The sequence below is a fragment of the Choristoneura fumiferana genome, chromosome 26, assembly GCF_025370935.1.
Source record: "Choristoneura fumiferana chromosome 26, NRCan_CFum_1, whole genome shotgun sequence".
In the NCBI taxonomy this organism is placed as follows: domain Eukaryota; kingdom Metazoa; phylum Arthropoda; class Insecta; order Lepidoptera; family Tortricidae; genus Choristoneura; species Choristoneura fumiferana.
The window spans coordinates 10,575,727-10,589,673 of NC_133497.1; the positions used below are offsets into that span (position 1 = coordinate 10,575,727).

The window sequence follows — 13,947 nt, forward strand, 5'->3', positions numbered from 1 at the left end:
AAGTTGCAAAAACTACAATCACCGTACAACGTCCCTCTCAAAGTGAGTTTTACCTTGACACTGGCGAAATTGTCCTATTAATTAGGACAGAAAAGCCATATTTTAAAATGTATGTATGGAGTCCCGCGTCTTAAAACGTAGTGGTTATATTCTCTTTGGTTTTGGCATTTTCTGTCATGAGATTCCATAGTGCGTCGCTTCGGTTGATTTGATTTGATCACTTTTCTAGTATTATAATTTCCACTATTGCGAGGTTATGTAATAAATAATAACATAAAAATATGTTTGCGTTATTTCAATTTAATTATTTAACTAGCTTTCACAAATAGGGTAAGTTTTAGATATAATAAAATGTATTACAGTACTATTTATTTTGTTTTATTTATCACACACTGCCTCACACTGCTATGGAGAGTATCCCTTTGTTAAATAAAGGCCATAAAAATTGTATGATTGGATTGTTATGTTTTTAGGGTTCCGGAGCCAAAATGGCAAAAATGGAACCCTTATAGTTTCGCCATGTCTGTCTGTCTGTCCGTCCGTCCGTATGCAGAATGCAGTTTTTCTTGTTATTAAAATCGATGACATGGTTCCTAAGAACAGATCTTCGTATGTCTTATAGTTTCAGACTTTCCCATTCTGACCGATCTGAATGTTACACCCTATGCGGTACAAGTAATTATATAAAATTCCAAAAAATATTACAAATGAAACGGATACAAAATTCAGATCTATTGTCAAGAAGACATTAATATCAAAGGCGTATTATAAAGTTAATGATTATATCATGGACAGGGAATATTTGAAATAATTCCGATCCGCATTAGCGATCCCTTCAGAATAGCGAACCTACTGTGTTAAAAATAAAGTTGTGTTAATACTTGTGATGTATACATATCATTTAATAATATTGTAAATCTGTTTTAAAAAAAAATATATACCTCGTTGAGTTTTTGCCGATTCTTCTCAGGCAGAGGTTTTTCCCGAACCGGTGGTCGATTTTTCTTGACATTCATAAGTGCTTGTTATAGCCTAAATTGAATAAAGATATTTTGACTTTGACTTTGACTTTGACTTTGACTTTGAAGATGCAAGAGATAACATCCTCCGCATTGCCAGAGGATCAAACCGGTCAGAGTGCCCGGTTGCCGACATCCAACAGCTCTATGTTGGACGCGGTCAAATGTAGGAAACTTTTAGTAACGTAGGAAGTTCTTATCATACCGTCTCTCACTCCTGCTAAATAATATAATCGTTAGCGGGACGGCAAGATACAAAGTTCGAATTTTGCCCTTCGTTGTATAGATAGGGCCTGATACTGGGGTGCTGAAAACCGCTTATTTTATTCCGAGTTTCGTAAAGCATTCGCAAACCAGTTTATTTATTTATATTTACTAGTAATCATTAATAATTTACTTAATTAGGAATATGGGTCATTGAATTGGAGTAATGATTTGTGCAGCACCTCGTCCGACTCGCCCTTTGCTGTTTTAAAACAACTAAAGAGGTGAAATAAGGCATAGGATGTTGGAGCATTAGTTCCGAAGATACGGATGGAATATATTTCAATTCGTTTCAGGCAAAAACTACTTAGTTACACCCCCGATTGGTTTGTTGATTGATCAGATCGAGGATCGATTGCTTGGTGTGGTAACCTTCTGTTTAATTGCAATAATTATAATCGAATACTTAAAATCATTGACCTAAGCGTACGTTAGAAATCGAACCAAGGCTATTCTCACGTACAGACAATATACGATGTTTTTATTGCTCATTATGGTTGCGATTCACTTTCTCTGTCTGTGGGAGTAAGACAAATCATGTTTATTAATAATTAAAAAATATCTTTGGCTAATTTAAAGAGGAAAATACTACGCCGTTAACAATAGAATCATGTTCAGATATTTTTGATCAAATTTTTGCCCAAGTTTATGAACTCGACTGTACCGTAGGCAGTGTGGAGTCGTTTTAGATGACCCACATAGTAGACAGACTTTAAAAATATTAATACAAAGGGCATTTAAACTTTGGTGGTTTTGGTGACTATATTTTCTTAAAAAAAAAATGAAAATTTATTAATTAATTATTATTTTCTTAAAATTGAGATCTCAGACTATTCTTATTGGCTGTGCCTGTGCCATAGGAGCGATCTTCATACCGAATTTCAAGTATGACAACCGAAAGTACCCTAGGGATAGGTTTTTCGGTTACGACAATTTTCACTGCTCCAAAGGGTAGCAGACCCGAGTAGATACCTATTTGATATTAAATTTCAGTTTTTTACGCGCGACCATAACTTACTTACATTATAGTTGGTTGCGCTGCGACCCTAAATATGAACCGTTATAAAATTACGTAATCCGGACCTAAGTAATATCTCTTTTAACTTGCCGTTACCCGCGACTCCGTCCGCATAGAATTCGGTTATATACCGCGGGAACTGTATAATTTTCTGGGATAAAAACTATCCAATGTCCTTCCCCGGGATTCAAACTATCTGTAAGCCGAATTTCATCTAAATCGGTTCAGCGGTTTAGACGTGACGAAGTAACAAACGAACTAACGAGCAGACTTTCGCATTTATAGTATTAGTGGGATAGGAATATTTATCAACGAATGCATGAAAACAAGCTTGGCACTTTTGTGTCGCAGGAAAATTTGGTATTTATATTTTCGGGTTTCGTGTGATGTACCGAAAGAATTCAATGAAAAAAATCGCAATACTTAACCAATATTTAATATTTACCTACTGTTTCTTCTGTTTAATATTTATATAACCTGATAACAATGTGTTAATATTGCATAAAATGCGTCGGGAGGAAACGACGAGCGGACGAGCATCTTGCCTCACCATCCTCGGAGCGCGGGAAGCCTGCAATTACGTAAAAATCGATCATTGTCGGTTATTTCCCAGCAGTCTTTACGTCTCCGCTGCGAATAATAACGCGTTTCACGTTAACAATTTAAACAAAATACAAATATAACCTCAATTGCTTATTTCCCGCCAAAAATGTCATAAGTTCCTAAATTTGACGTTTTTTTTTTATTTGACTTTTTAATTTCCCGCCAGAATGTTGACAGTAGTGAAAGCATTTGGTTTCTGCTTGATTTTGGGTGTGTTCAAGGAGACCGTTTCTTGGACGATTGACTTGCCACAAGTGAGGAAGTATTTCTTCGAGAAAAGTTTGGCCGAAAAATCGAATGTGCCTGATAAAGTGATTTATGACAATGTGCACACTAAAAGCGCACATTTTGATTACGAGAAATATATGGAGCACTACGCGGACGATTATCAGTATCATGGATACATGGAACAGAAGGTAACATTTTTTCTGTATTTAAAAAAAAACTTTCACAAGTTTGTTATGTGACATGCGGTAAGTAGAACCCTGTCGCAGGGAGCTGTTGCTTTTGATCAAGATTGTGAAAAATGCTGACTGCAACAGGATGCACATACGAATTTGTATAGTAATGAATAATTTTAGCTGAAATTGGCATACCTAACCTTTTTTTTAAAACAACTCGCATGCTTTTGGCAACACTAGTTGCCTGTTGCTTGTCCACGCTTCTATTTTGTTAATGAATATAGAGTTCAACTCAAAATTCAAAGCATGTGAGTGGTTAATAAATTTAACTAAAGTTGGAGGATTGAGAGATTTATAAGAACAGTACTTACCTAGTCACGAAATTATAATGTCTCTGCTCTTCGCTACACTCTTGGCAAAGTGTTCGTGACCGCCGGTTGAGGAACAAGTAAACTTTCTGAAGGTTACCTTCATGATGCCCTTCTTGCCTTCCACACTGCATGAGCTGGCGTCCGATTTTCGTATTTGGTAATAGCGCTGCTGCCCATTCTCACATCTGCAGGGCTACTACGAAACTCTAAACTCGAAGTTCGTATCGTACCGTTCCTCTCGCTCTCGTATTAAATAGTATAAGTTTCAGAGGGACCGCACGACACGAACTTCGAGTTTCGAGTTTCGTAGTAGCCCTGCAGATCCCTTTAGGGTCTCCCCAAACATTAACGTGGAATCGGTTTTAACCGATCAAAAAAATCTTTATATCCACGCTTTATGCGTAAAGCGTTTTATAACCCCCGACGCAAAAAGAGGGTGTTATAGGTTTGACCGCTATGTGTGTCTGTGGCACCGTAGCTCTTAAAAGGGTGAACCGATTTGAATGCGGTTTTTTTATTAGACAGCAGATTTTCTAGCGATGGTTCTTGTCTATGTTTCATCAAAATCGGTTCAGCCGTTTTTGAGAGAACTTTGAAGTCACAAAGTCGGGGGTTTTCCAACTTTTCTCTTGACTTAAGAGTCAGTGACTAAGGTCGCTTTTTACGACACCCACGGGAAGAGATGGGTCCGCCCGCAGTCACGTTCTGACAGAATTATTATGTCACGTCGTCCTTTGTCAGGTCCAAAACGCAGTTCGTAACGGCAGCGCGTACTTGGAGGGACTCCGCCGAGCCATTGAGGACTATACGCGCCGGCTGGAAGACTGCCGGAGACTTAACTTCACCACGGTAAGTGGTTAATGGAAGCTGGTCAAACGGTTCCAATGGAAGACCAGCGTCCGCTGCAAGGCCGACATCATGTTGAGTTGAGACAATTTTTTACAGGCTTTTATTTAACTTGCAATGTATGTATGGATCAAAGCTTGTAAGTTAAATTTGATCTACTTCCAGCGGTCGGGTTGACCAAAAATTTGACATACTCATTTAAATTTGGTGATAATAAGTACTTACAATAATCTGGTAAAATCCTGGTGGTCCAGCCAGGATCATCTCCGCAGGAGGGAACTTCTGAACGGTTAATGGCATCCATTTGAAATTTCGTACGGAAATGTAAAATAGCTTAGATGACAATGCAAGTATAGTCAAAAAAGTACAGTCAGCAAAGAAGCTTTTATTCAAAATGTTAATTTAACAAAAACTTAATTAACCTTTTAATGTCATAAATAAAGGTTTTTCTTTCTTAGCCATTACTTTTTTCTTCCAGAACATCATCCAGCTGCGACCAAACATCACAATAACAAACTTCACTAATCCTTCCTTCCCTTTCCTCAATCAAAGCAACTTCCTCCCAACCAACTTCACTTTCAACATGCCACCCAATGTCACCACAATGAGCGTCTTGAGCATGAACTTCACGCAGTTCATGCGCATGTCGACAAACTACACCATGTTCAACATGAGCGACGGTTTGACTGAGTGCATGAGGGCGGATTTAGCCAGTGAACATGTGAGGAGATTGGCTCAGTTGGCGATTTGGGCGGCGAACGAGCTACAAGATAAATTGTATAGGGATCAGTATGAAAAGGTATGTTGTCGAGTGTTTTATTTTGTTTCCATTTACAATACAATACAATAACTCTTTATTGCACACCAACACATAGACTACTAGATTTATTTATTTATTTATTAAAAAGTATATTTCACAGCATTACAGTCTTGACCAATACACTGAGAAACTACACTAGATAGATAGATACTTATCTTATTTCATTTCATTTGTCACGCCGAGTTAAAATCTCGCACAGCGTAACCCCCCCACTCCCGATATTTGACGCACTTCATCTTTGTAATGTTTGTTTGAGGAGACGGAAATAAAAATTGAACACACCTATCAGCTACTTGGATGATTTTACTTGTGAAAACCTGCCTTAACTGCAAATTTTTCCCCTAACACCTTCAACAAACGGTGTAGCAGAGTGATCAGTCAAAACTTTAGAGAGCCCATCAATGTACCCCATGTAAGACAGCCGCGGAAACTAAATCACGTATTGTACCAGGAATCTTTGTACTTCTAATGCCATGTTGACATTCGAAACATCAGTCAAAGAAATCACAGTGAAATGGATTATGATAATGGTGGCGGCTCGCGCCACGACAGAGACAAGCGACCAATACAGGAGACCGCGACCAGAGAGCGCGACAAGTGACTCGGTCGACACGCGACTCTACCACAGAATAGATTTTTTTTTATTCGACTGGATGGCAAACGAGCAAGTGGGTCTCCTGATGGTAAGAGATCACCATCGCCCAATAATAGTACAAGACTCTACTGGTCCGGAGCAGCGACCGTCTCGCTGACGTCTCTGTCTCGATCGCGAACTGCGTGGCTACTACGAAACTCGCAAATCGAAGTTCGTACCGCACCGTCCCTTTCACTCGCGTATTAAATGAGATAAGCGTCAGCGGGATGGCAACATAGGGCCTGTCGCTTATATATTGTCTAACGTTAAGTGACTCTCGGTCGCTTGTCTCTGCCCTGTAAGGTTCCCGGTGATTCAATTCCCTCGACTGACGTTCTGTTCGGCAGCACGGCGCGCACAGCTCCCACCACGACGACACGCTGATCCTTCGGCTGGCGTGGTTCCTGGACCGGCTGGCGCACCTGACCGGCTACGACCCTCAGCCTGGAGACTTCGTGCAGCCCCAGAGAAGTAATTGTTGAGTTTACATTCTTAGCGCACGCTAGAAAAAACTACATCATGTACCTGCACAGTGAGCATTTTTTTTAAAAGGCGCGAAATCATTTTAGCCAATATTTCACATAATTTATATTTTTTTTTAAGATTCTTCCAGCCAACAGTTTAGCGCGAGGACACTTCAATATTTTGTAAACGGATCGTTCTTTCGTTATTGTTCGACTTGAACAATAAAATTGTTGCGGCAACTTACAAGTGTTTTTGAACGCCCCACTTTATACTGTGACTAGCGAAACGAATTGATAAGTGTGTCTAAAGTCCAGCGTAAATAAGCAGTTCATTACTATTCTTTGAGTACTTAAAACTTGAAAGCGTAACAGACATATTTACTCATCTTTCTTATTTATAATATTAGTAACCGTTTCAGCTGAAAAAAAAACATTTAAAAAAATTAAATGCGTTTAATAACTTGCACATTAGCACTATTTATAAGACCAATTTTACCATGTCTAAAGGGGCTCCTAGACGGGCCATATTTTCACTGCAATTTGTGGCCTGCAACTATTGGTGTCCCTCTCTTACTCACATGTTAGACAGGGACACCAATAGTTGCCGGCCACATATTGCAGTGAAAATATGGCCCGTCTAGGAGCCCCTTAAGGCTCCGTTTCCACCAGAGATGTGCGAGGGCTGTGTTTGTCATGAATGAGTCAAAGAATGTGTCATGAACCAATAGAAACGCTTCGTTTATATCCTCGCACAGCACATCTCTAGTGAAAACAGCTCAGCATATCGAGGATGGGTAAATTAAGCGGTTTCTATTGGTTCATGACACATTCTTCGCAACACATCCTCGCATGCTGGAAGCGGTGCCGGCTCGCCGAGCGCGCCCCCAGTGGCGTAGCTAGATAACCAAAGGCCCTGGGGCAAAAAATAAACTAGGGCCTCAACTAAACTATTTAAAATCGTTTGTTCCGTATTCATCGTGTTCTGAATTCGACGTACTCCAGATTTGTCATTTATAGTTTGTAAGTCAGTCCGAGGGGCCTCCTAAGCTTGGGGGCCCCGGGGTAGTGCCCCGTCTAGCCCTCCGGTAGCAACGCCACTGCGCGCCCCCCACAGCCAGGGCGAAGCTGTCACAGTGGAAACACCAAAGCGTCATGGGTGACACTAAGTATTTACAGTTTCTATGGGCGTGTTTACGAAAAATCGAGTCGGTTTTATCGGGCCGGGCCGGTAAATAGTGCTCAGCGTCATCAAATCACAGTAAAAAACCGGCCAAGAGCGTGTCGGACACGCACGGAATAGGGTTCCGTAGCCATTACCTATACGAAAAAATTAAGTAAGATTTTTCTAAGGATTTCGTATTTTGTACGGAATATTCCAAGTTTAGGTATATTTTATACCTTAGGCTGCTATTTACTCTTAAACTACTAATAATTCTCAAGCAAACTTAGCCGTTATAGTTTTCCTTGTAAGTTTGATATACTTACTACCATCCCGAATTTTTTCAAATTTTTACACCCACCGGTTTAGATTTTAGAGGGGGGGGGGCGCTCGATTTTAATGAAAATTTTCGCAAACAAATCACTGAATCGAAAAATCGTCTTAGCAAACTCCTACTTCTTTTAAAAGACACATCCCACGATACCCCACACTATAGGTTTGGATGAGAAAAAAAAAACACCCCACTACGTCAATGGGAGGTACCCTAATTTTTTTTTTTATTATACCATTTTGCACAGCTCTCGGCACAGCTTACATATATATCCGTGCAAAATTACAGGTTTCTAGCATTGATAGTCCCTGAGCAAAGCCGCGGACAGACAGACAGACAGACATGGCGAAACTATAACAATTCCGTTTTTGCCATTTTGGCTCCGGAACCCTAAAAAAACCTCGCAAATCTCTGATGCAAATGCAGTTCAAAGCAATATAAAACAACTTATTTCGTTCCATTTCCCTCAGCCGTGACTCCAGCCCCAACGCCTCCGACGCTCAGCGTCGTCCCGGTCATGATATCCAACGCGGAGATGCAGTTCCTCCTCAGCTGCCTCAACACCAGCTCTACGGAGCCGGCGACGGTGCGCTGCCAGTTCCGCCCGCGGGCCGGGGCGCCGAGGAATCCTAATATGTGGAGTCCTTCCCCAAGTAAGATTTACGCTTTATATATATTTTAAAGACAACAGAAAACGTACTCGTAAATAACAATTAAATTAAAATAAAATAATCCTAAATTTAACAAACTTACATAAAGTAAAAATAAAAACTGAAAAACTGCCGTGAAGCAGCAGTGCTTGCACTGTTGTGTTCCGGCGTGGAGAGTAAGACAGCCGGTGAAATTACTGGCACTTGAGGTATCCCATCTTAGGCCTCTAGGGTTTTTTTTTATTTGACTGGATGGAAAACGAGCAAATGGGTCTCCTGATGGTAAGGGATCACCACCGCCCATAAACATCTGCAACACCAGGGGTACTGCAGACGCGTTGCCAACCTAGAGGCCTAAGATGGGATACCTCACGTGCCAGTAATTGGCAGTAATTGGTTGGCAACGCATCTGCAATACCCCTGGTGTTGCAGATGTTTATGGCGGTGGTGATCTCTTACCATCAGGAGACCCACTTGCTCGTTTGCCATCCAGTCGAATAAAAAAAAAAACAAAACTAAAACAAATTATTTAAACTAGACCCCGTAGGCAAGGTTCCGAAGGTGCTGAATTTAAGATTAAGATATTGTAAGATAGGAAAAAACACCTTTCAGACATCTTTGTACTTCTTATAGACTACATGTTTCTTACATCAAAACGGCGCACAAAATTGGTGTACAATCCAAAAAGAAGAGGTCTACTATAGGGTTCATGAAATGAAACTTCACTCAGTTTACATTCGTAGCAACATATATTAAACAAAAAAATTCTTCCTTTTATAGGATCTGAGGCAACCAAAAGATAGCGCCATCTAATTCGATCCCAGTGACATCTATCGGATTTTGGTTCACGGCCCGGTTTTGTGAACCTCGTCGGGTGGCAGGCAAGGGTCACTAACTGCAAAGAAAGATTGGTGGAATATCAACCTTACGATGCTGTGCATAAGTTTGATTATCCCTCTTAACTTTAAGTGGTAGTTGGTGACTTTTGCTTGTCGCCGACGGTTTCACTAAGTTTGTTGACGTCCGTGACAGCGGTTGTCAAGTAATATTGATGATTGATGCGCCGCGCTTTTTGTTACAAACAGCCAGTCTAGTGCCGTAAGGTACATAGATGTCAATGTAAATTTCATATTTCTAGACTTAATGGTTAAAATGATAGGATTTTACGTGGATGCAGTGGAAATATAGTGATAAAAGTAGTTATTTTATTTTAAATGATCAGTTTATTTACTTACCAAATTTAATTCAAATCCAACCATATGCCTGGGGACCTGGTGCTAGTGCTAGATCTATTGAACCGTCAAAATAAAAAAAACTGTCAAAATATCAACTGAATACGATTTACTCTCGCCAATTTCCCGCCAAGTTAATGTTCATGATTACAATAAAATACAATAGAAATATTCTTTATTGCACACCTTAAATTATATTATCATTTACCTTTTTCAGATCAGCCAACTCTACTACCAGATTTACAGCCTGCAATGTCAGAAAATCACGAATACGTGTATTCTGAGCAGGACTACGCTGAAGAAAATATGCCACTGTCGCTCCCGCCAAAACCAGTGACAGCTGTCAAACCAAGGCTGAAACGGTCGGTTCAAGTAGACCCTTTACAAAACGTGTTGAAGTACTACACTAAATACAAAGCCTGGACCGGCTCCAACCAGGAAATAAAACAAAACTCAGGAGAAATCACAAATAACAAACTACAGCAAACGCAGAGAGTGAAAAGATTTATTGTCAAAAAGAAAGGAAAACATTTCAAATTAGAAAACCCAATGCCTTTCCTAAGTAATATAGTGAAACACAAGATCGGCGTGCATTTTACCAAAGACAAAATCGAAGCTAAGAAGGTGAAAAATTTATTGGAGAAACTAAACGTTTTGCCTGTCAAATCTGTCAAAAAAAAAACCAAGCGTGCTGTTCACTATATGCGTAAATATTTGCCGCGGGTCCCCGCGAATCCGCAGGGCGATATTAGCTATTACATAAAGAATAAAAAAGGGACGAATTATGATTATAACGCTGCGCAAGCGGCTTTAGTAAGAGCGGGTTTGCAGCAAGCTTTCGAGACTGGGAACATTCTAGTTGTAAGAAGATATGGATCTAACTATAATCCGGCTAACACTATGCAAGTGGTTAATGGGTACTTAATTAGCGATTTAGGCGATGTATAAGAACTTAGCTAGTTCGCCAGTTTTTTTTGTAAGTCGCCAGCTTGTGGCTCTAAATTATCTGTTTTTTTTTAATAGCTTGTGCAATTAAATCTGACATTGAAAAAAAAAAAACGCTTTTCCGATTGCCAGACAGAATTTAAACAAACATTTTCATTGATTGGTTGTGTCATCACATTTCTACCATAAAGCGCTCTGTTGTTTTATGCGACAAAAGTTGCGTTTGACGCACGTCAATTTTGTATCAGATAATGCATGCGCTTGCCGCTGCGCTCACCGCGAAGACAATGTTTGATAATTAGATTACTTATCTGATGCAAATTAATGTGCGTCAAACGCATTGCGTTTAACGCAGTGTTTATGGCATAAAATAACCGAGCGCTTATTAATTGACCCTGGCAACAATCATGTGTGAAAAAATTTGGTTCTTTATCAGTTATTTGTTTTTGGTGCAGTATTTTCGATTTTTGTAAGTAAAAAAAACAATTTAATACATAAAAATATATTTCGCGTTAACAACTAAAGGCTTAAAAATAATAACATAAGAAAAAATACAGCATACAGTAGACAAAAACAGATTCCTGTTAAAAATGTTAAAATAACGCGTTTTTGCATATTTTGCACATTGGCAAAATGGTGAAAAAAAAGCTTAGTTTTAGTTTACACATGTAAAAATATTATTATAATTTCTTGATCAACACTATTATAAACGACAACTTTTTTTACTCGAAATATCTATGTACGTTATTTAATATCGTAAAGTCTTTTTATAGCGAATACTTTCTTAATCATAAGACTTGAATTAATGTTGAAATAATTACTAAAAAAACTGTTTTCTGTTTCATTCTAATGTTGCCAGTGCGTAATATTGCATTGCGATTAATAACAATCAAATAAAATTATAAAAATCAACGACTATTTCTATATTAAATGTTGTACTGGGTATGGGAAGTAGATTAGCGTTTCTTTCCTATAAAATGTCGGATTAAAACAGTTTTATAGTATTTTAACCGTACAATTTATAGAAGATGGATATTTCAATCAAGGCTGCACCTCAATCTTCGTAAATACTAGCGGTGGACATGCTAGAAGTATGTTAGTAGGTATAACAATGCAATATTACGCTAAAATCTTAAATTTATATGAAAATGCATTAATAATGAAAAATCCGACTGAGAATTGTTAAAATTATCCGATAAAGTGACTGATTACAAGTATTTTTACCGCATTCAGTGCTGTATAAGCGTTTTGCTGACTTTCACCCAATGCCTAGAACCCATTATAAGAGTTAATATGCATTACTGTGATTTCAATAACATTGTTGTATTAGTACATTGTAACACTTATAAGCCTTTAAGATGTAGGGTGAAAGTCAAATGATCGCCTATATGCGTTTGAGGCACTGCTGAGCGAAGTTCGCTGGCGGAAGTTCGAAAAAAATCCAGCAGCAGGTTATGCAAGTCGGATAAAAAATGGCAAAATTAAATTATAACTTAAACTACTTAGATTATGCAAGATACGAATTACGAATACGTGGATTATATACGAAATAATAACTTATATATTCTTATTATTATTGTCGATTATTGCTTTCATGTTATTTTTGTAAGCTATAAAATTGGTCCCTTTGATTTTGTTTGTGACAAATAGTTTTTTTTTAAATAGGAATGTTTTTAAAACATTTATTGGCCCCAAATTGATTTCCTTTTTATTGACGTTTTTAAGGCAGCAAATTTTCAAGTTACAATTGAAATTATACGAAAAACTAAAAATTGTCTGCTCAATTTTGAAAACATTGAATACCGAATACGGTATTAGTTTAAATACATTAAATACGTTTAAAACGCACGATTTTGACAGTTCAATCATGATAATTTCATCATATTAGGAAAAGCTCTATATACAAAAACTTTAAAACTAAGGCTGGGTTGGCTCGACCGTCAGCGCTGATATTAAATAGTCCAACGTAGCTAGAGTAGAACTGTGTAACCACAAAATGTATCGCTGATTGACTGCCACGAGTGCATAGCTACATGGCGCGGTCTAGAAGTATCATCGCATCACGTCAGGGCGTAAGGTACGCGATGAATAACACTCGAGCACAAATACCAGCCTAAAAACAAACCCAATGACATTTTTTTCTTGTAATACTTACTTGCAATAACTAAACGCAATATTTTTTTCCTGTGACAGGCAAGTTGGCGCTAGTATCGCGATATCCGTTTGACAACTTTGACATTTAAGTCACGTTTGACTTTGACTTTGTCGCCTAAATAACTAAATGAGCCAATCGCTAGTAAGACTGTACCGTCAAACGGACTGCAAAATACTAACGCCATCTAGCCATATTTCGCCTTTTAAGAAACCCTCATTTGACGCTACTTAAACCTACTAACCAAACGAGACTACAGATACATTTCCTTTACCTTTGAAGTGACAAATAGATTAAAAAACAGATGTGTCAAATTTTCCCTCAGCGACTATCAAGTTTGACGCCATAAAAATGAGTTATTTGAACTACAACAAGTATAGCATCAAGTACATTGCGCGGTAAAAATCTGTACAAACTTTACCTTAGCTTGAGCAACACGCAATGTATTCACTATTAGTATAACTGTTAAATTGTCGTTTAGAAATTGAGTACTTTAGTACCTAGGTTTATTGAAATGTCAATGTTGAGGTTTGAAACAGTTTTCTGTTAAATATTACATATGACTCTGTGGCCGCTTCTTTCTGCTAAAGAGGCCTCCGAAGACGCCCTTCTTGTCTTTCTTTTCCTTCGAGACTCCACTGACGGACAACTCGGATTCTCCAGATGACCTGATGGCAAATAAATATAATTATTAAAGCAAAACATCGTCGTCATATCCAGTAGCGTAGCTATGGTCAAGGGCCCCACTGCATAGAGAAAGAATTGGGCCCTCACTTCCACGTAGCTTCAACTTATATTGGCCTTCAAAACTATATTAATATTATTAATTTGCAGGTGGTAGGACACGCAAGGCAAGGTCCGCCCGGATTGCTACCACCATCTTGCTCGCTAATCCTGCCGTGAAGCTGCAGTGCTTGCACTGTTGTGTTTCGGCGTGGAGAGTAAGACAGCCGGTGAAATTACTGACTTGAGGTATCCCATCTTAGGCCTCTAGGTTGGCAACACATCTGCAATAACCCTGGTATTGCAGATGTTTAT

General features: G+C 38.8%; 2 protein-coding genes across 2 annotated transcripts in view; one reads left to right on the top strand and one right to left on the bottom strand.

The window, feature by feature from the left end:
* Positions 1-2,872: 2,872 nt before the first annotated feature.
* Positions 2,873-12,163, top strand: LOC141442740 (uncharacterized). The gene is made up of 6 exons (XM_074107830.1): positions 2,873-3,320; positions 4,418-4,525; positions 5,001-5,321; positions 6,324-6,447; positions 8,401-8,583; positions 10,030-12,163. Exons 1-6 carry the CDS (start codon positions 3,072-3,074, stop codon positions 10,758-10,760), a joined length of 1,716 nt encoding a protein of 571 aa, XP_073963931.1. The 5' UTR covers positions 2,873-3,071; the 3' UTR covers positions 10,761-12,163.
* Positions 11,252-13,947, bottom strand: part of LOC141443153 (spectrin beta chain, non-erythrocytic 5-like) — a 181,496-nt gene continuing 178,800 nt past the window's right edge. The window contains 1 exon segment of the mRNA XM_074108361.1: positions 11,252-13,577. Coding sequence (XP_073964462.1) covers positions 13,463-13,577 — 115 coding nt within the window. The 3' untranslated portion in view covers positions 11,252-13,462.

Coding starts and splice junctions, on each gene's coding strand:
- LOC141442740 (XM_074107830.1), top strand. CDS start 3,072: ATGTTGACAGTAGTGAAAGCATTTGGTTTCTGCTTGATTTTGGGTGTG. Junction 6,448..8,400: donor CTTCGTGCAGCCCCAGAGAA/GTAATTGTTGAG, acceptor CATTTCCCTCAG/CCGTGACTCCAGCCCCAACG. Junction 8,584..10,029: donor TATGTGGAGTCCTTCCCCAA/GTAAGATTTACG, acceptor TACCTTTTTCAG/ATCAGCCAACTCTACTACCA.